Here is a 19,988-nt window from a genome sequence, read left to right on the forward strand (position 1 = left end):
TAGGCCAAGCAATTCTTACGGTGGAAACATGCCATTAGAGTCCAATTCCGAGTTTAAATAAACATGTGAAACGCACACTTTCAGATTGATGTCAATGGAGACTTGTACGAACATTTGAGTAAGGCACAAGGATCTCAGGTCAGAATAGCACTAGGGTTGGGCGATGTCAACCTTTGTCCTATTGTGATTATGGACCCAGAAAGCATTGATATATAATGGTATCACCTCTTAACGGCCAACCCCTCCCCCAAAACTCATCTAAAAACGCCAGTTGGCCTATTACCCAAAAACGAATGAACTGGATGAATCATAACGTTGTCGATAGCCTGGGCAGAGGCTAAGTGCCGGCACATATGTTTTTATATTCCTTTCTGGTGGAGGAGCTTCTGCCTGAAACAGGTGTGTGTTTGTCTTAGTGGGGCGCACATGATGGAGCAGTGACAGTCTGGTAAGTAACGGGACTGCCTTAGGTTATACATCATGGGCTGGATAGAGGCAGTCTACTCTATTCAGAACTGGATAATAATTGCTTTATTTGCCTCATAAAATAGTAAATATACAATATTGTTTGTTCCATCTCTCATAAAGCCGTGATTGAAAATAGCCTATAGGATTAGGCTATAAACTTCTTCGGGATCGGTGTCCCTTCCACGGGACGGTTGAGCTAACTTAGGCTAATGCAATTAGCATGAGGTCTGTAAGTAACAAGAACATTTCCCAGGACATAGACATATGTGATGCCATATCTGATATTGGTAGAAAGCTTAAATTCTTGTTAATTTAAAAAGCACTCTCCAATTTACATTTAAGTCATTTAGCAGAAGCTATTACAGAAGCTATTACAGTGAAATAATACCATGCTATTGTTTGAGTGCACAATTTTGAACATGAAAAGTTAATAAACAAATTAGACACATTTGGGCAGTCTTGATAAAACATTTTGAACAGAAATGCTATGGTTCATTGGATCAGTCTAAAACGTTGCACATTCACACATTGTACCTGGGCTGGAATAATACATTATGGCCTTTCTCTTGTATTTCAAAGATCGTACATTTTTTTTTTTTACAAAAGAACGTTTTTTTTCCCTCCATCGTATCATCTTTTACCAGATCTATTGTGTTATATTCTCCTACATTCCTTTCACATTTCCACAAACTTGAAAGTGTTTCCTTTCAAATGGTACCTAGAATATGCATATCTGTCATTTTAGGCATAAAAAAAAAGAAAAAAGGGGCAGATCCTTAAGAGTTAACTTAACTTTTATGATGAGCCTAGCAGGAAGATAGGATATTGGCCATTTGGTTATCACCCTTGCATGCAGGGATTTTATCGGCCGCATGAATCATTTTTCTTAATAAGCTTAAACTTGAATAAACTTGGAATTTTATTTTTCTATAGGCTATTGATTTTGTTTGTTCTCGCTTATTATTAGTCCCATGGCTACTTTACGTTTTTAAGCTAGTCAAACAACAGATGGAACTCCGTTACATTCATTGTTTGATCAGGAGAAAGCCATGCATAAAACGCTAAAAGGATAGCCTGTAGCCCAAAGTCAAATTAAGAGAGAAGAGAATATAGGCCACGTTTTTTAAAACAGCTAGAGAAAAGATAGTTAAAGAGTGTCCATTATAATAAAAAAAATATTAAGTTTAGGCTATAGCCTAAGACTAATAATGCATCCGACAGCGGGGGAAAACTATATTTTCTGACTGGACATTTTGTGCTGCTTTGGTGGATTTCTCCGCTCCGTCTGGCCTACATTCCTCTCTTGCGTTCTCTAGCCTATAACATATTTATTGAAATAATAATTTCCCTATTTCTATTTGCTATAGCCTATGTGTGCTGCCCTGCTGTGCGCTACGAGACGCCGTTCTTTACTGCGCAGACCAATTCAAGTTCAAAATAGGCTAAACACTAAATGATCACCTGTCACACCACGATGTTGTCACCATCAACGAGGCTGTCAATCATCGTTGATGCTATCGTAATATCGCCCAACCCTAAATACCACCCTTTATCAGCATGGAGGAGATTTTCCCATGGTACTTTATTTATCTCGTTATATTGCCTCAATGTGTAAGCAATTCTTCAACGTGCATGTAGACAATATTTTCACACTTGACGGTGTATAAATCAAGAGAAAATAACTGATATGAAACAATTTAGCTAACCAAACGAAAATAAAAAAGGGACATTTGGGGGAACACCTTCTCAAAGTCCTCCTTCTCCTTCTCTGGGTTGGTGTCGTCGAAGCGCATGATGAGCTTGCCCTTGAATGTCACCTGGTAGTGCTGGTTGAGCAGGGCAGCCTTGGCGTGGCCAATGTGCAGATACCTGAGAGAGAGGAATAGAAATATTAATACAAGTAAAAGCTATACATTTCCCCTTTTTAAATGTTAAAAATACATTCTCCTGTTTGTTCCTACTGAACGCAACACTATTGTTTTTCTGCCAAGTGGTGACACTCACCCGCTGGCCTCAGGGGGGAAGCGAACCACCACTTTTCCCATCTCGGCTCCCGGCAATTCAACAAACTTGCCCAAGTCCTGCTTCTTTTCCTGTTCCTCAGAGAGTAGGGACACAGAGAGCAGGATACAGTCAGAGGGATGTGGGATTGCATGCATGCTTGATTTAAGTGTAAGTTTGTGTGAAGTGTGCAGATTTCAAGCTAGGACTCCACTCTTTACATTGGATTTACAGACAGAAATCCATTATTTCCAATACAAAGAGGAGACATACAGCGAGTTTACCTTTGGCAGTTGTGTTACTTACATCGGACTTGTGAGGAGGGGCCTTGCTGTTGGCATACTTGTTGCCCACTGCAGTAAAGGGCACTTGGGAGCCTAGAAAGGAAAACCAGCGAGCCACGTGAGAGAATGCCCCCGCCTGCTTCTGGATTGACTGCCACTCGTTGCTACCTGTACGGACACACGTGTGAGTGTGTGAGAGAAAGAGAGAGGGCGAGAACATACAACTGTCAAGTCCAAAATCAATGCCTAGCCTCGGCCCCTCAACATCAGATAGATGTTATCAATATAGCTCTGTGCATCTAGTACAAAGTGCATCTAAATAGTTTAGTTTTTAGATGCACACTATGTATGTATGACTGTCTACACTGTCATGATGTTGCCCTGTTGGGTGAGGTTTATGACCCCCCCATAAATAACCTTTCCCCCTTTTCTCTCCACTCTACAGAACGGACCCTGTGTTACCACAGAGAAAGTACGGTATCATCAACAGGTTGGGAAATGGAACAATATTTCCCTTTCTCAACCTGTTGAAAGTGTCCGTTGGTACTTAAAGAATACGATGTCAGGTCAGTTGATGTCTGGAACATTATATATCTGATGATATGAAGACAAATTGTATCTTGGAAAATCAACACATTCTAGTTAGCAGATTTCACATGGAATTGTTGTGCAATTTAAATACGAAACTATTTGTGAGGAGATTAAATGTGATTTTAGCTTCTAAATGAGAATTGTTTTCATAAGTAAACTTATGCTCACTCAGTGGCCATGCCCAAGTGAACAGGCATTGGTTGAGAACTATGAAACACACCCTTCTCTCCCCCAGTACAAAAGCCCGTTGACCAAAGTTAACCTCAGTTCCCGATGACATGAGGACTGGCGTCCATACGTTTAAAAGGGCTAATTTCAAATACAAAACTAAAGATATTAACTACTGTCCTAACATTTAAAAGGGAGTATTTCAACGTGGAGCTGACGATCACCGCGCAGAAATGGTTAATTTCAACTAGACCAGCCAGAATACAGTGAGAGCTAATTGTGGCAACTTGGTATGAACTTTGAATGATTATTCCCTAAAGAAGAAGTGATACCTCCTAGACGTTGAGTTATCAGCTGCAGCTGTAAACATATGTGGCCTAAGAAAGGACAGAATCTCCTAATAACGACAGGGTACATTAACGTATCCGCTCTACAACACTATGACCAGAAAGATTCTTCAAAAAGGACAACGGCGATCTCTGCTTGGTAAACCAGTCTTCCATCTTCGACCTGAAGCGCAGCTCAGAGTAAATATATATATTGCATTTTCCTTTTCCGAATGAGCGGTTACTAGAATGCATAAGATTCTGTATTTACGGTATGATAGCTTCTCAAGGTCCGATAGAGACCCAATCCCTTTGTCTTCCCGCTCTTTCATTGAAACCCAACCCCCTTCCTTTGTGTAACTAGCCATCATATTGGGTTAGCCCACTAGGGGCTTTTCATGACAGATCATAAACTCAGCAAAAAAAAGAAAAGTCCTCTCACTGTCAACTGTGTATATTTTCAGCAAACTTAACATGTGTAAATATTTGTATGAACATAACAAGATTCAACAGACATAAACTGAACAAGTTCCACAGACTAACAGAAATAGAATAATGTGTCCCTGAACAAAGGGGGGTTCAAAATCAAAAGTTACAGTCAGTATCTGGTGTGGCCACCAGCTGCATTAAGTAATGCATTGCATCTCTTCCTCAAGGATTGCACCGGATTTACCAGTTCTTGCTGTGAGATGTTACCCCACTCTTCCACCAAGGCACCTGCAAGTTCCCGGACATTTCTGGGGGGAATGGCCCTAGCCCTCACCCTCTGATCCAACAGGTCCCAGACGTGCTCAATGGGATTGAGATCCGTGCTCTTCGCTGGCCATGGCAGAACACTGACATTCCTGTCTTGCAGGAAATCACGCACAGAACGAGCAGTATGGCTGGTGACATTGTCATGCTGGAGGGTCATGTCAGGATGAGCCTGCAGGAAGGGTACCAAATGAGGGAGGAGGATGTCTTCCCTGTAACGCACAGCATTGAGATTGCCTGCAATGACAACAAGCTCAGTCCGATGACACACTGCCCCAGACAACGACAGACCCTCCTCCTCCAAATCGATCCCGCTCCAGAGTACAGGCCTCAGTGTAATGCTCATTCCTACGACGATAAACGCGAATCCGACCATCACCCCTGGTGAGACAAAACCGCCACTCGTCAGTGAAGAGCACTTTTTACCAGTCCTGTCTGGTCAAGCGACGGTGGGTTTGTGCCCATAGGCGACATTGTTGCCGGTGATGTCTGGTGAGGACCTGCCTTACAACAGGCCTACAAGCCCTCAGTCTAGCCTCTCTCAGCCTATTGCAGACAGTCTGAGCACTGATGGAGGGATTGTGTGTTCCTGGTGTAACTCGTGCAGTTGTTGTTGCCATCCTGTACCTGTCCCGCAGGTTTGATGTTCAGATGTACCGATCCTGTGCAGGTGTTGTTACAAGTGGTCTGCCACTGCGAGGACGATCAGCTGTCCGTCCTGTCTCCCTGTAGCGCTGTCTTAGGCATCTCACAGTACGGACATTGCAATTTATTGCCCTGGCCACATTGGCAGTCCTCATGCCTCCTTGAAGCATGCCTAAGGCACGTTCACGCAGATGAGCAAGGACCCTGGGCATCTTTCTTTTGGAGTCAGTAGAAAGGCCTCTTTAGTGTCCTAAGTTTTCATAACTGTGACCTTAATTGCCTACCGTCTGTAAGCTGGTAGTGTCTTAACGACCATTCCACAGGTCATGGAAATCATGGAAAACAGTGTTTAAACCCTTTACAATGAAGATCTGTGTGTGTAATTCTGTGTGATTCTGTGTGATTATTTAGGTATTTAGTAGATAAATAATTAAGCCAATTTGTGTATTGCTGATTCAACTTGTTAGCCAGGGTTCGTTCAGATAACCAAGTACTTACAACAATCAGAATGAGACCAATCAAGGTGACAATTAATAATTGACTGCAATTGATAAAAAAAGATCTTCAGATCTTTAAGAGAGTGAATTCGGGAGATAACCGCTCTATATTACTTAAAGCTTCCGTGGTGCCCTAGGTTATTAATGGTTTAATTGTTACATGGTTTAATTAAATCACGTAATCAATTAAACGTTAGGTAATCGATTTGATAAAATTGCATGTCATATAATTGAATCATAGTCAGAGACAAGACAACACCCCATCCATCTTTGGTTATATAGTTAGACGCCCACTAGGGTCAGCTGGGTCACTGGGACTGACTGACCTTTGAGCGCAGCCCACACACAGAGGTCGGCCAGAGTCAGGCTGTGGCCCACCAGGAATGTGCGCAGAGCCAAGGCCTTGTCCAGCTCCTCCAGGGCTGTAGCTAGGCCCGACTGTCCACACACGCGCCGCGTACTGAACTCCAGCCAGTGGTCCACCTGGAAAGAGACAGAGGAGGGGATGAAGGGGAGGGTATTGAAAAAGAGACAGGTTGAGCAATAGTAAGGAGGGGAGGGGACCGAATGGCACACAATCTGAAATGCCTTGGATATAGCTGCATCGCAACTGATAAGGCTCAAGTAATAATAAGTTGATCCATTAAATAGCAGTGAATGGCTGAATTAATTAATTTAGTGAGGGCCTCCCAAGTGATGCAGCGGTCTAAGACACTGCATCGCAGTGCTAGCTGCGTTACTACAGATCCTTGTTCGATACCGGGCTGTGTCTCAGCCGGCCGTGACTGGGAGACTCATGATGCGACACACAATTGGCCCAGCGTCGTCTGGGTTAGGGGAGGGATGTCCTTGTTCCATCGCGCTCTAGTAATTCCTGTGGCGGGCCGGGCGCATGCACGCTGACATGGTCGCCAGGTGTACGGTGTTTCCTCCGACACATTGGTGCGGCTGGCTTCTGGGTTACGTGTGCATTGTGTCAAGAAGCAGTGCGGCTTGGCGGGTTTCTGTTTCTGGACTACCAATTGGATATGATAGAAATTAAGGAGAAAAAGGGGGTTACATTTTTTTATAAATATATTTAGTGGGGCCTCCAAGCTCTGAGTTGACTAGCCATAACACAGCGAGAGCTAAAGCTAATAATGCTGGGTAAATCTTGGGCAAGCCCAAGCACTTGGGAATCAGTGTGGCAATGCTAGTCTATCACCTCAGTTTGTTCCAGCATGTTGGAGCCGTACAAGCTCAGAGTGGGAGTCACACGGGCAAGGTAGCGAGTGATGGAGTTCACGTCGCTGAACTGCACTGACCTGAGGGAGAGAAGGGGAGAATAACCACTGTCAGCCAGACAAAAAGCTTGATTATTGCACAGTCAGTGCCTTATAAAACATCCTTATATAAGCCAAGCCACTATTGGTACTTTTGCAAAACACTAAACAGTGTCAAGTAGCTGAACCTAAAATGTAACAAATCCTTTACTCTTTCTTCACACATCAATGACACATTGTCATGAGAACATTTGTGAAGAAAAAGCCATTGCTAGGTATGCGGTTGTTGTGTACTCACTCTGAGACACGGAGCTTGTTGTCTTTGCCCTCATCCACAGACAGGTTCACGCTGCCCTTCACATGCTCAGCTGCCAACAGCGCCCCTGCAGGCAAAGAAAGTAATCACAATGTAATCGGAAACTAAAGACCTCACCCGTCCTATCATGCATCCATTACTTGACAGAGTGCCCTAAATATAAAGTGGAAAGTGTGTGTGTTGATTTCATAACCCTTAGTTACCAACTAGCCAGGGGGCACTCCAGAGACTAAACAAGTTCCTATAACACACAGAACATTATGTTCTCACATTGTTGTGCGCCAGACAATGATGACACCCAAAGCCAATATGTGACACGTTTCAAGAAGTCACTACTTGACAGGAGAGGCATGAGTGTTTTTTGGGGCAGAAATGCCTTCTGGAACATGTTAACTTTCATGATCCTTAATAACACACTTGTATGGCATCTATAAATACAATTGTTAAATTACGAGCCTAGTTGGTTTAGTCACAGAAAAGGACAGGAACCTTCCCGATAGCCATGACTGGCTGTGCTAATGGATAGGCTGGACATGCCTAGAGATGAGTTCGGATTGGTCTGCCATGTAGCTTGCTTCTGTCTATAACCAGTGATGCAAACTTAGCAATTTTGTTGCTAGATTTAGCAACTTTCCAGACTACCCTGGCAACTTATTTTTCAAACAGCACCTAACAACAAATGTAGCTACTTAAAAAATATATATATTTTGAACTTTTAGCAACTTTTGAAAAGTGACTCAAATGCTAAAATGCATGCATTTTCCCTCTAAATGACACAAACGATTTTCTCTGTCACACAATCAGTCACAACACACGTGCCTGGCTGCAAAAGTGCATTGTGAGTGACGTCAGCATCAGGCGCTCAGCTCGTGCACAGCCAGCAGCAGGCCAGCAGCAATTTCAGCAAACTGCAAATCATTGTTGGCTGACTGCAGCAGTAGCAGTACGGGTTCGACGAGCCAAACCCAATGAACATAGTTGGTCACGAATGTTTGATCTTGAAGAGAACTTACAACATCAATCAACATGTCTCAATCAAAATTGTACAGCCAGAAGTACAGAAAAGAGTGGCAGTCTGTACCTGAACAAATGTCAAATCATATTTTTTGCCGAGATGGCCAGCCAATTTGAGTAACGTTATTGTGTATTCTACGTAATGACGCAGTTTTACGTTATCACGCAATGACATCACAACGTCATTTAGCAACTTTTAGCAACCTGCCTCTAGCAACTTACCCTGAAAATTAGTTGGCAACACTGTCTATAACATTAGCTGCTCAGTATGTGTAGACAATCCTTTTTTGAAAAATATAACGTTAGCCATGGAAAACTGCAAAAGTGTTGCTACTGCGCTCAACATTGCTGCCCGGAAAAGACACGCTGCTGTGAAGTATTCATCCATGTATATGGGTAAGAGTCTAACCACATTTTCAGATATTATGCGTTTCTAATTTTGTCAGAAAGTTGTTTTCCTTGCAAGTTAAAGCGTACTGTTAGCAAGCTAGCGAACGTTAGCTTGCTGGCTCGCTAGCTAACATTACATGATCTAGTAGTCATATTATTTGTATCTCAAGAATCCATTTGCATTGCTAGTTATAGCCTAATGTTAGCTAGCTAGTTAACATTGAACCTAGTTAGTTAACTTTAGCTACGTGCAGATTCATACTCCAGAGTTACATGCATGGTGGCTAGCTATGACAATGCGTTCGTACTGTAGGTATGGGTTAGGATTGTGGTTTACTGTTTAGCTACCTACACCTACTTAATAGGTGTAGACAAAGAGCTCTCCAGTAGGCGTACCAAAACATTCAAGGGACATTTTATCAAAAGGAGGGTTACAAGTTTATTACCTTTCAAATCAGAATTACTTTCCCATTGTTCCTCAACTGCAGCTTATGATATACCATTTTGTTGATCTGAATCTACTTTTACCCAATGTAAAAAAAGAAAAAAAAGAAACATGATTTCAAATGTTACTACATAAGACCAAATTGAGGCGGTCGGACTAATTGACAAATGTCTGTCAACTAGGGCCGGGACAATACCAGTATCACGATTCTCGTAAATATCAAGGCATGGAAACAAAACACGAAGCAGAACTGACTTCTTGATGAAAAACAACCCTAAATGTTGGAAACAAACATGATTATGATATCATCCAGAATGCTTGTGTTTGGCATTTTAGACTAGCTAGTATGCATAATGCATACTTAAGAAACTTGCCAAACTTGTTCACAGTTGTTTTTGTGTACTCAACAGCTTTGAACTGTGAATAACTTCCCATCAAAAATTCTGATTGGAATGCATAAACCAGTTAAAGTATTTCCAGCTGGTCTCTTACGTCGTTTGCATCAGCAAGTTATTATTGCAAACGTCATGACAGCAACTATCCAAAGCAAAATATAGACTCAAATCAAACTGTATTTGTCACATGTGAATTCAACAGGTGTAGACCTTACCGTGAAATGGTTACTAACAAGCTTAACCAACAATGCCATTAAGAAAATATTTACTAACTAAAGTTAAAAAATAAGAGTAACGAGGCTATATACAGGGGGTAACGAATCAATGTGCGGGGCCACAGGTTAGTCAAGGTAATTGATGTAATATGTACAGTACCAGTTAAAAGTTTGGACACCTACTCATTCAAGGGTATTTATTTTTTATATTATATACATTGTAGAATAATAGTGAAGACAAACTATGATATAACACACATGGAATCATGTGTCCAAACGTATGACTGGTACTGTACATGTAGATATTCACTAAACACCTATGCATAGATAATAAAACAGCGAGGAGCAGCAGTGTAAAAATGGAGGGGGGGGGGGGGGGGGGGGGGGGGGTCAACGCAGAGAGTCCGGATAGCCATTCGATTAGCAGTCTCATGGCTTGGGGGTAGAAGCTGTTAAGCCTTCTGGACCTAGACTTGGCACTCTGGTATGGCTTGCCATGCGGTAGCAGAGAGAACAGTCTATGATTACGGTGGCTGGATCATCTTGAACCATGTGTGAAAATGACTTAAGATGCAGCCATCTTATGACCTTGCAAGACACATTTCGCAAAATGTTTTAATTAGCCAGATAGCCATTTACTCACCAAATATGCACCTGAGGTACCTACAGTTGAGGTCGGAAGTTTACATACACTTAGGTTGGAGTCATTAAAACTTGTTTTTCAACCATTCCACAAATTACTTGTTAACAAACTATAGTTTTGGCAAGTCGGTTAGGACATCTACTTTGTGCATGACAAGTAATTTTTCCAACAATTGTTTACAGACAGATTATTTCATTTATAATTCACTGTATCACAATTCCAGTGGGTCAGAAGTTTACATACACTAAGTTGACTGTGCCTTTAAACAGCTTCGAAAATTCCACAAAATTATGTCATGGCTCTAGAAACTTCTGATAGGCTAATTGACATAAGTTGAGTCAATTGGAAGTGTACCTGTGGATGTATTAAGGCCTACCTTCAAACTCAGTGCATCTTGGCTTGACATCATGGGACAATCACAAGAAATCAGCCAAGACCTCAGAAAAAAAAATTGTAGACCTCCACAACTCTGGTTCATCCTTGGGAGAAATTTCCAAATGCCTGAAGGTACCACGTTCATCTGTACAAACAATAGTACGCAAGTATAAACACCATGGGACCACACAGCCATCATACAGCTCAGGAAGGAGACACATTCTGTCTCCTAGAGATGAACGTACTTGGTGCGAAAAGTGCAAATCAATCCCAGAACAACAGCAAAGGACATTGTGAAGATGCTGGAGGAAACAGGTACAAAAGTATCTATATCCACAGTAAAACGAGTCCTATATCGACTTAACCTGAAAGGCCGCTCAGCAAGGAAGAAGCCACTGCTCCAAAACCGCCATAAAAAAGCCAGACTACGGTTTGCAACTGCACATGGGGACAAAGATCGTACTTTTTGGAGAGATGTCCTCTGCTCTGATGAAACAAAAATAGAACTGTTTGGACATAATGACCATCATTATGTTTGGAGGAAAAAGGGGGACGCTTGCAAGCTGAAGAACACCATCCTAACCGTGAAGCACGGGGGTGGCAGCATCATGTTGTGGAGGTGCTTTGCTGCAGGAGGGACTGGTGCACGTCACAAAATAGATGGCATCATCAGGAAGGAAAATTATGTGGATATATTGAAGCAACATCTCAAGACATCAGTCAGGAAGTTAAAGCATGGTTGCATCATTACCTCTATTATTCTGACATTTCACATTCTTAAAATAAAGTGGTGATCCTAACTGACCTAAAACAGGGAATTTTTACTAGGATTAAATGTTAGGAATTGTGAAAAACTGAGTTTAAATGTATTTGGCTAGGGTGTACGTAAACTTCTGACTTCAACTGTTTTCCTGTCCAAAAACAATACATTACATTTTTTTCTTTTAATTGTACATTTTTATTTCTTGCAGTATTACTTTAGTGCTTTATTGCAAACAGGATGCATGTTTTGAAATATATGCATTCTGTACAGGCTCCCTTCTTTTCACTCTGTCAATGAGGTTAGTATTGTGTAGTAACTACAATGTTGATGATCCATCTTCAGTTCTCTTATTACAGCCAGTCGCCATTGGTCTCATGGTGAAAACCATGAGCGGTTTCATTCCTCTCCGGCAACTGAGTTCGGAAGGACGCCTGTGTCTTTGTAGTGACTGGGTATATTGAGACATCATCCAAAGTATAATTAGTAACTTCACCATGCTCAAAAGGGATATTTTTTTTGTTGCCCATCTACCAATTGGTGCCTTGCCAGGCATTGAAAACCTCCCTGGTGTTTGTGGTTGAATCTGTGCTTGAAACTCCCTGCTCGACTTTGAAGGGCCTTACAGATAATTGTAAACTCATCAAAAAAAAGAAAACGTCCCTTTTCCAGGACCCTGTCTTTCAAAGACAATTTGTAAAAAATCCAAATAACTTCACAGATCTTCATTGTAAAGGGTTTAAACACTGTTTCCCATGATTGTTCAATGAACCATAAACAATTAACGAAAATGCACCTGTGGAACGGTCGTTAAGACACTAACAGCTTACAGACGGCAGACAATTAAGTTCACAGTTATGAAAACTTAGGACACTAAAGAGGCCTTTCTACTGACTCTGAAAAACACCAAAAGAAAGATGCCCAGGGTCCCTGCTCATCTGCGTGAACGTGCCTTAGGCATGCTGCAAGGATGCATGAGGACTGCAGATGTGGCCAGGGCAATAAATTGCAATGTCCGTACTGTGAGACGCCTAAGACAGCGCTACAGGGAGACAAGACGGACAGCTGATCGTCCTCGCAGTGGTAGACCACGTGTAACAACACCTGCACAGGTTCGGTACTTACGAACATCACACCTGCGGGATAGGTACAGGATGGCAACAACAACTGCCCGAGTTACACCAGGAATGCACAATCCCGCCATCAGTGCTCAGACTGTCCGCAATAGGCTGAGAGAGGCTGGACTGAGGGCTTGTAGGCCTGTTGTAAGGCAGGTCCTCATCAGACATCACCAGCAACAATGTCGCCTATGGGCACAAACCCACCGTCGCTGGACCAGACAGAACTGGCAAAAAGTGTTCTTCACTGACGAGTGGCGGTTGGTCAGATTCGCATTTATCATTGAAGGAATGAGCGTTACACCAAGGCTTGTACTCTGGAGCGGGATCGATTTGGTGGTGGAGGGTCCATCGTGGTCTGGGGCAGTGTTTCACAGCATCATCGGACTGAGCTTGTTGTCATTGCAGGCAATGTCAACGCTGTGCGTTACAGGGAAGACATCATCCTCCCTCATGTGGTACCCTTCCTGCTGGCTCATCCGGACATGACCCTTCAGCATGACAATGCCACCAGCCATACTGCTCGTTGTGTGTGTGATTTCCTGCAAGACAGGAATGTCAGTGTTCTGCCATGGCCAGCGAAGAGCCCGGATCTCAATCCCATTGAGCACGTCTGGAACCTGTTGGATCAGAGGGTGAGGGCTAGGGCCATTCCCCCCAGAAATGTCCGGGAACTTGCAGGTACCTTGGTGGAAGAGTGGGAAAACATCTCACAGCAAGAACTGGCAAATCTGGTGCAGTCCATGAGGAGGAGATGCAATGCAGTACTTAATGCAGCTGGTGGCCACATCAGATACTGACTGTTACTTTTGATTTTGAACCCCCCTTTGTTCAGGGACACATTCCATTTCTATTAGTCACATGTCTGTGGAATTTGTTCAGTTTATGGTTCAGTTGTTGAATCTTGTTTTGTTCATACAAATATTTACACATGTTAAGTTTGCTGAAAATAAACACAGTTGACAGTGAGGACCTTTCTTTTTTTGCTGAGTTTGTGTGGGGTACAGAGATGGGGTAGTCATTAAAAGAAAATCCCGTTACACACCATTGCACACAGTTAGTACATGCAATTTATCTGACTTGTTAGCAAATGTATACTCCTTAAGTTATTTAGGCTTTCCATAAAAGCTGTTGAATACTTATAGATTCAATATATTTCAGCTTTATTTTATATTGTAAACATTTCTAAAATATTACCGGTACTCCACGTTGACATGATGGGGTATCGTGTGTAGATCAGTGACACAATATAAATGTAATCTATTTAAAAATGTCGGCTGTAACAACAAAATGTGGGGAAGGTCAAGGGGTGTGAATATTTTAAGGTACTGTACCGGGCGAAACAAAAGTAAATGACGATAGTTGCAGGCAGGGCAGGTATTTGGTGAATAACGAACGCGTTGCATACAGTAAGTCAACGCTTGCAGAGCTGTCTAATGGGAAGATGACTAGAAGCATTCTGGGCATAAAGATCATCTCGTCATATTCATCGTCAGTCCAGATACAGGTTCACTTCACATCTAGCGTAGCTTCAATATTAAGCTAGCTAGCTACGTTAGCTGTGTTGTGACTTATTTAGCTGACATTTCCAACGACTATTGTTACATCATGCATTGAGAACTTAAAATAAAATATCTAACTAGCTAGGATCAATTTACTACATGAAATACCAACATAGCATGTATAATTACTTATTTCCTGGCGATAGTTTCGACATTGTGTCACGACAGAAGTCTAGCTAGCTCTCAGTAGCTATAATGAACTGTCATCACGGACCCTCACTGTCAGACGACACATGCTAGCTTACTTTTACTAGCCAAAGATTCTTGTCCATATTTTAGCTTTACCTAGCAAACAATACTATCACGCTTACCTAAAGGAGGGTTGCTACTGTTGATGGTAAGGTTTAAAGCCATGCTTTCTCTTCCCTTTCTGTTCGTGAAGGCTCTCGCACTGTCCAGAAGCTTTTCTAAAGTCTGCTCTCCGACAACACTCTCTTCAAGCAAAGATTATGGATATACTGACAAGATACTTGTCTATCCGCCCTAACAATGGCAGTCGTTGTCCACAAAGCGGCACTGCGCAGGGTCTAGCTCCCGCCTATCCTTTCTTTGGATTGGTGGATACATCTAATTATTGTAACCTATTTTGAATTATAAACTGTGTGGTTCGATCCCTGAATGCTGAATGGCTGACAGACGTGGTATATCAGACCATATATAATGGGTGTGACAAGACGTATATTTTTACTGCTCTAAGTACGTTTATAATAGCAATAAGGCACCTCGTGGGTTTGTGGTGTATGGCTAATATACCACGGCTTTGAGGCATCCTTAGCCGTGGTATATTGGCCATATACCACACCCCGTCCGGGCTTAAACTGAAATATTCGATGAGGGTTGTTGACGTCAACCGCCTGGATTCATTGGAGAGAGAAGCTATGCTACTAGCCTCAATCCCGAATATGCATTCTCGAGACAACTCCGATATAAAGTGTTGTTTTCTCAGTTGCCCGGATGTCACGTGTCTTACTTATGTCAGTACACTCGTATGCATTACGAAACGTCTATTCGATCAAATAAACCTCACGTAGCAAATAAGCCATACATGGAGGGAGACAGATTTTCAGACGAGTTTGGGCTCTCTCTTCCTCTTCGTCTCTGCTTCAACCAAAAGCCACGCCGGCTACACGCAGCCCAGCTTCTTTGAGTATGTGCAACGGTTTTAGGAACCCTCTTGGAATTGGTGTAGAGAAGAACCGTTCTAAGACTTTAAGTCATGGCCAAAGAGTTTGGCCTCTTCCTTGGGTATGGTTTAGGAATAATATAATTACAAAAAGGCATATTACTTATGACTGTTAGCTAACTATCTATGCCAAGAGGTCGTCACTAGTTACCACAGTCACAAAGTCATAAACACCGCCCATTTCTACAATTTCTCCTCTAAATATCTGATTTTAAACCTAACTACACTGCTAATCTTATGAATTTGTAACTTTTTAAATAAATAGAACGGGAGAAAGAAAAGTGGAGGCATATAGACTTTAGTTTAGTTTTAGTGTGTGGTATTTTAATCAAAGGTGTAAGGATATTTCTACAGTAGTGGCCAAATATATTGGCACCCTTGCACTTTTCTTAAATAATTCCCTATTTCTTCTCAAGTAAGTTGAAATAAATTCAAAAACCTTTGCCAAATCAATTTTATTTTTGTAAACTGAAGTTTAGAATTTTTATTTTGAAAATAACAGTGGGATAAATGACTTAAGTAAACATACTTTGAACTAATATTTAAGGAATTTTGTTGGGGTATCAGAACTTAACTTTGCTATTTATATTTTTGACAACTTTTACTCCACTACATTCCAAAAGAAAACATGTACTCTTTACTCCCATACATTTTACCTGACACCCAAAAGTACTCGTTACATTTCTAATGCTCAGGCAGGACAGCAATATGGTCCAATTCAAGCACCTATCAATATAACACATTGTCATTCCTACTGCCTCTGATCTGGCGGACTCACTCAACACAAATACTGCTTTTGTAAATTATGTCTCGGTGTGAGAGTGTGCCTCTGTCTGTCCGTCAGAGAAATTAAAAACAAGAAAATCATCCCGTCTGGTTTGATAAATATAAGAACTTGATGTATAGCATTTACTTTGACTTTTATTCAGGTATCACAATTGAGTACTTTTTCCACCACTGGAAAGTAAAGACAAATGGCATGGACAAAATGATTGGCACCCCAGGCTTAGTTGCACAGCCTTTGTGTGTGCGCGTGTGTGTGTGTAATGTTGTGAAGCCCTTCGTTGCCACTCACTGTCGTGAGCTATCAAGGTCATTTTAGGGAATAGAAATGAAGGAAGAGGGGAAATAAAGTTAAGACTTTCTGTTTTTATTTGAATGATGTGGAGGGAATTGACCTGACTAAACAGGTAAGAGAAATGAGAAAGGCAAGGAGAGGTAGACTGTCAGTTAACTTTTTTCACCATTTAAGTAAAGCCTACTAATAATAAGACCATACATTTTGATGTAGACACCAACGGGACTTCTTGTCCCCTTCGCCAGACCTATATGATATTCATATACAGTTGAAGATTGAAGTTTACATACACCTTAGCCAATTACATTTAAACTCAGTTTCACAATTCCAGACATTTAATCCTTGTAAAAACTTCCCTGTTTTAGGTCAGTTAGGATCACCACTTTATTTTAAGAATGTGAAATGTCAGAATAATAGTAGAGAGAATTATTTATTTCAGCTTTTATTTCTTTTATTACATTCCCAGTGCGTCAGAAGTTTACATATACTCAATTAGTATTTGGTATTGTCAAGTTTTGACCTCCTTCTTGTGCAATTCCCCACTTGAAAAGGACAGTCCCTCCACATGAAGATTTTAACTGGATTTCACTCAATAAACAGCCATAGAATCAGTTGTTTGTCTTTTATTTACCATTCTTTGGTTGGCAGTAAACAGGTGAAAAACCTCAAAAAAGAGATGACAAATACAAGTTATTATTTGAGTTGACAGCCTAATTAAATACACAAAATTATCCACATTCACCTCAGATAAACACATTTCTGCCATTGTAAAATACAAGGTTTCCACTTTTAAGCAAATGTTTCCCAAAATAGAAACCCACCATTTTTAATCAAATGAGCAGAATCAGTATATTTTTAATCTAAATTTGCATTTTAGCCAAATACATTCAACATATTTTTAGTAGTAAAAAATTACATTTATTTTCTAATCAGTAGTTTTAAGCAGACAAATCTTACATTTTTTAGCCAAAGATTTTTTAGACTATACATTTGTTACTGAATTAAGAACTTGGTTTACTAAGATTTCTACAAAGTTTAAATTACTTTTAACCATTTCAAACAAGTTCTTTGTCAACAATGAATTTGGCTCTTCTTACTTTTCCTTTATACCCCATAAACAACATTTGAAGTTATAAATACCACTGCAAAAGTCCTATCAAAGTTAAGAGTTAAGAGTCTGTGTTTTCCAGAGTATCATTAGCAGTGCACTGCTTAAGTCAGTCTAGCCAAACATGGCCAATATGGCACTTACTGGCTGTCTTTCACAGTTTTGTGGAGGGCTTGGACTTGCACAGTCACCTTGATCACAAAGATGAAGTTTCCTTGGTCTTTTGGTGTTATAAATGCTCCTTTCACTGCGGTCTAAAGACAACAGCAGAGCCAGGTGCTGGCACGCCCAGATTGCCTGGAAGATTTGTTCCACCTGGTTCACCACTGATTGAAGGAGGAGGAGTTTCACCACTGAGGAGCTCCCAGGCAGTTTGTCAGCACAGGTATCATTGCCTTTAAATTGTTTAACTTGGGTCAAACATTTCGGGTAGCCTTCCACAAGCTTCCCACAATAAGTTGGGTGAATTTTGGCCCGTTCCTCCTGACAGAGCTGGTGTAACTGAGTCATGTTTGTAGGCCTTCTTGTTCACACACACGCTTTCTCTGTTCTGCCCACACATTTCCTATAGGATTGAGGTCAGGGCTTTGTGATGGCCACTCCAATATCTTGACTTTGTTGTCCTTAAGCGAGTTTGCCACAACTTCGGAAGTATGCTTGGGGTCATTGTCCATTTGGAAGACCCTTTTGCAACCATTCTTTAACTTCCTGACTGATGTCTTGAGATGTTGCTTCAATATATCCACATAATTTTCCTGCCTGATGATGCCATCTATTTTGTGAAGGGCACCAGTCCCTCCTGCAGCAAAGCACCCCCAAAACATGATGCTGCCACCCCCGTGCTTCACGGTTGGGATAGTATTCTTCGGCTTGCAAGCCTCCCCCTTTTTCTCCAAACATAACGATGGTCATTATGGCCAAACAGTTCTATTTGTGTTTCGTCAGACCAGAGGACATTTCTCCAAAAAGTACGATCTTTGTCCCCATGTCCAGTTGCAAACCGTAGTCTAGCTACGGTTTGCAGGAGTGATGGTTGCTGATAATGGGCCTCTGTATGCCTATGTAGATATTCCATTAAAAATCAGCCATTTCCAGCTAAAATAGTCATTTACAACATTAACAATGTCTACACTGTATTTCTGATCGATTTGATGTTATTTTAATTGACAAACATTTTTGAACGGTAGTGTATGCCTTTTATTTCAATGCATGTGTAGGATTTATCTGGCATAGTTTGCATTTGCGGTCAACTGTTTTATTCACTGGTTACTTTCACAGTGACGGCGGTATTTGAAGTCAGCCTTGTTGTGACTTGGTAGCGTGTATTATGCATCTATTTCATGTTGCAGTGTATGCGCAGTTCCACAAGTAGAGTTAATTTATGAGGAGGTTGAGTAGTGCTTGAAATTGTACACAGAGTTCCACAGACTTTAAACCTAATATAATTCATGTAATTTTTGTTTGTTTTTGCTGTTCTCCAAAAAGAATTGTTGAGATTTTGCCATACCCTAGGTTTAGCTGAACTGACGCCACCGCATTACAGATTACTATAACAGCAAAATTGCGCAAAAATCTTTTACAATTATCTTACCCTTGGACCACTGACAATTTCACCTTTTTCATTGTTTTATTTAATTTTTTACAATTTTGTGTGTGTCAATTTCCACCAGCCCCCCCAACACAAAAAATGGTCCAGCCCATCTGTAATTTACCAGAATTGCCAAATGGCCAATGTGCCCCTGGCTGTGATAGTTGTAGGCCTAATTTATATTTTTTCAGTAAACTAGTGCAATTTTGGTTTCATATATTGTTATGAAAATAAACACAACTGAACAACTTGATATTTAGAGCATTACCCCAAAATACATGTCATGTTTTTGGCTTCAAAGACTAATAATTGTAGGTTATAACAAATGTTCAATGTCATGCAGAGACATAATTATAATTGAGATCATGCAAATCTTTAATGATTACTTAGTTGGGCTAACTATTTTTTTACTTATTGCTATAGGCCTACTTCATCAGCATCCTCTGCTTGCATCCCTAATCCCTACCTGTAGCCTACAACAACAACAAAAAAACATACATTTCAGGGGCACACCGTTCTTAAAACGAGCATTCAATTCAAATGAGAAAATTCACCCTGATATTTTAAACATTTCATTTGTGACTCGAGTTACTTCACGTTACGTGTCAAGCCTCGATATTAAACACAAACAAATACAGGTTGATCATAATTATGCAAGTCTCTCCATTACTTTGTGTGAAATTGCGCAAACTTAAAAAAAAATATGATTGGATACCACTTTGAAGTGATTAATTATCCCTACACAATGTTCAAGCCCCCAGTTTTGGGACATTTGTGCATATGGCGGAGGCGCACTAATGGAG

The 19,988-nt window shown here is 41.1% G+C and overlaps 1 protein-coding gene across 1 annotated transcript in view; it reads right to left on the minus strand.

Annotated features, from left to right (window-relative positions):
- LOC120024692 (bifunctional glutamate/proline--tRNA ligase-like) overlaps positions 1 to 14,687 on the minus strand; it is a 52,963-nt gene extending 38,276 nt beyond the window's left edge. The window contains exons 1-7 of the mRNA XM_038968934.1: positions 14,540 to 14,687; positions 7,294 to 7,378; positions 6,938 to 7,037; positions 6,060 to 6,216; positions 2,776 to 2,921; positions 2,473 to 2,561; positions 2,211 to 2,337 (exon numbers count right to left, since the gene is read on the minus strand). Of these exons, the coding sequence (XP_038824862.1) occupies positions 2,211 to 2,337; positions 2,473 to 2,561; positions 2,776 to 2,921; positions 6,060 to 6,216; positions 6,938 to 7,037; positions 7,294 to 7,378; positions 14,540 to 14,582 (747 nt within the window). The 5' untranslated portion in view covers positions 14,583 to 14,687. The remainder of the gene's footprint in view (positions 1 to 2,210; positions 2,338 to 2,472; positions 2,562 to 2,775; positions 2,922 to 6,059; positions 6,217 to 6,937; positions 7,038 to 7,293; positions 7,379 to 14,539) is intronic.
- Positions 14,688 to 19,988: the final 5,301 nt, after the last annotated feature.

This window comes from Salvelinus namaycush, chromosome 30 (genome assembly GCF_016432855.1).
Source record: "Salvelinus namaycush isolate Seneca chromosome 30, SaNama_1.0, whole genome shotgun sequence".
NCBI classification, from domain to species: domain Eukaryota; kingdom Metazoa; phylum Chordata; class Actinopteri; order Salmoniformes; family Salmonidae; genus Salvelinus; species Salvelinus namaycush.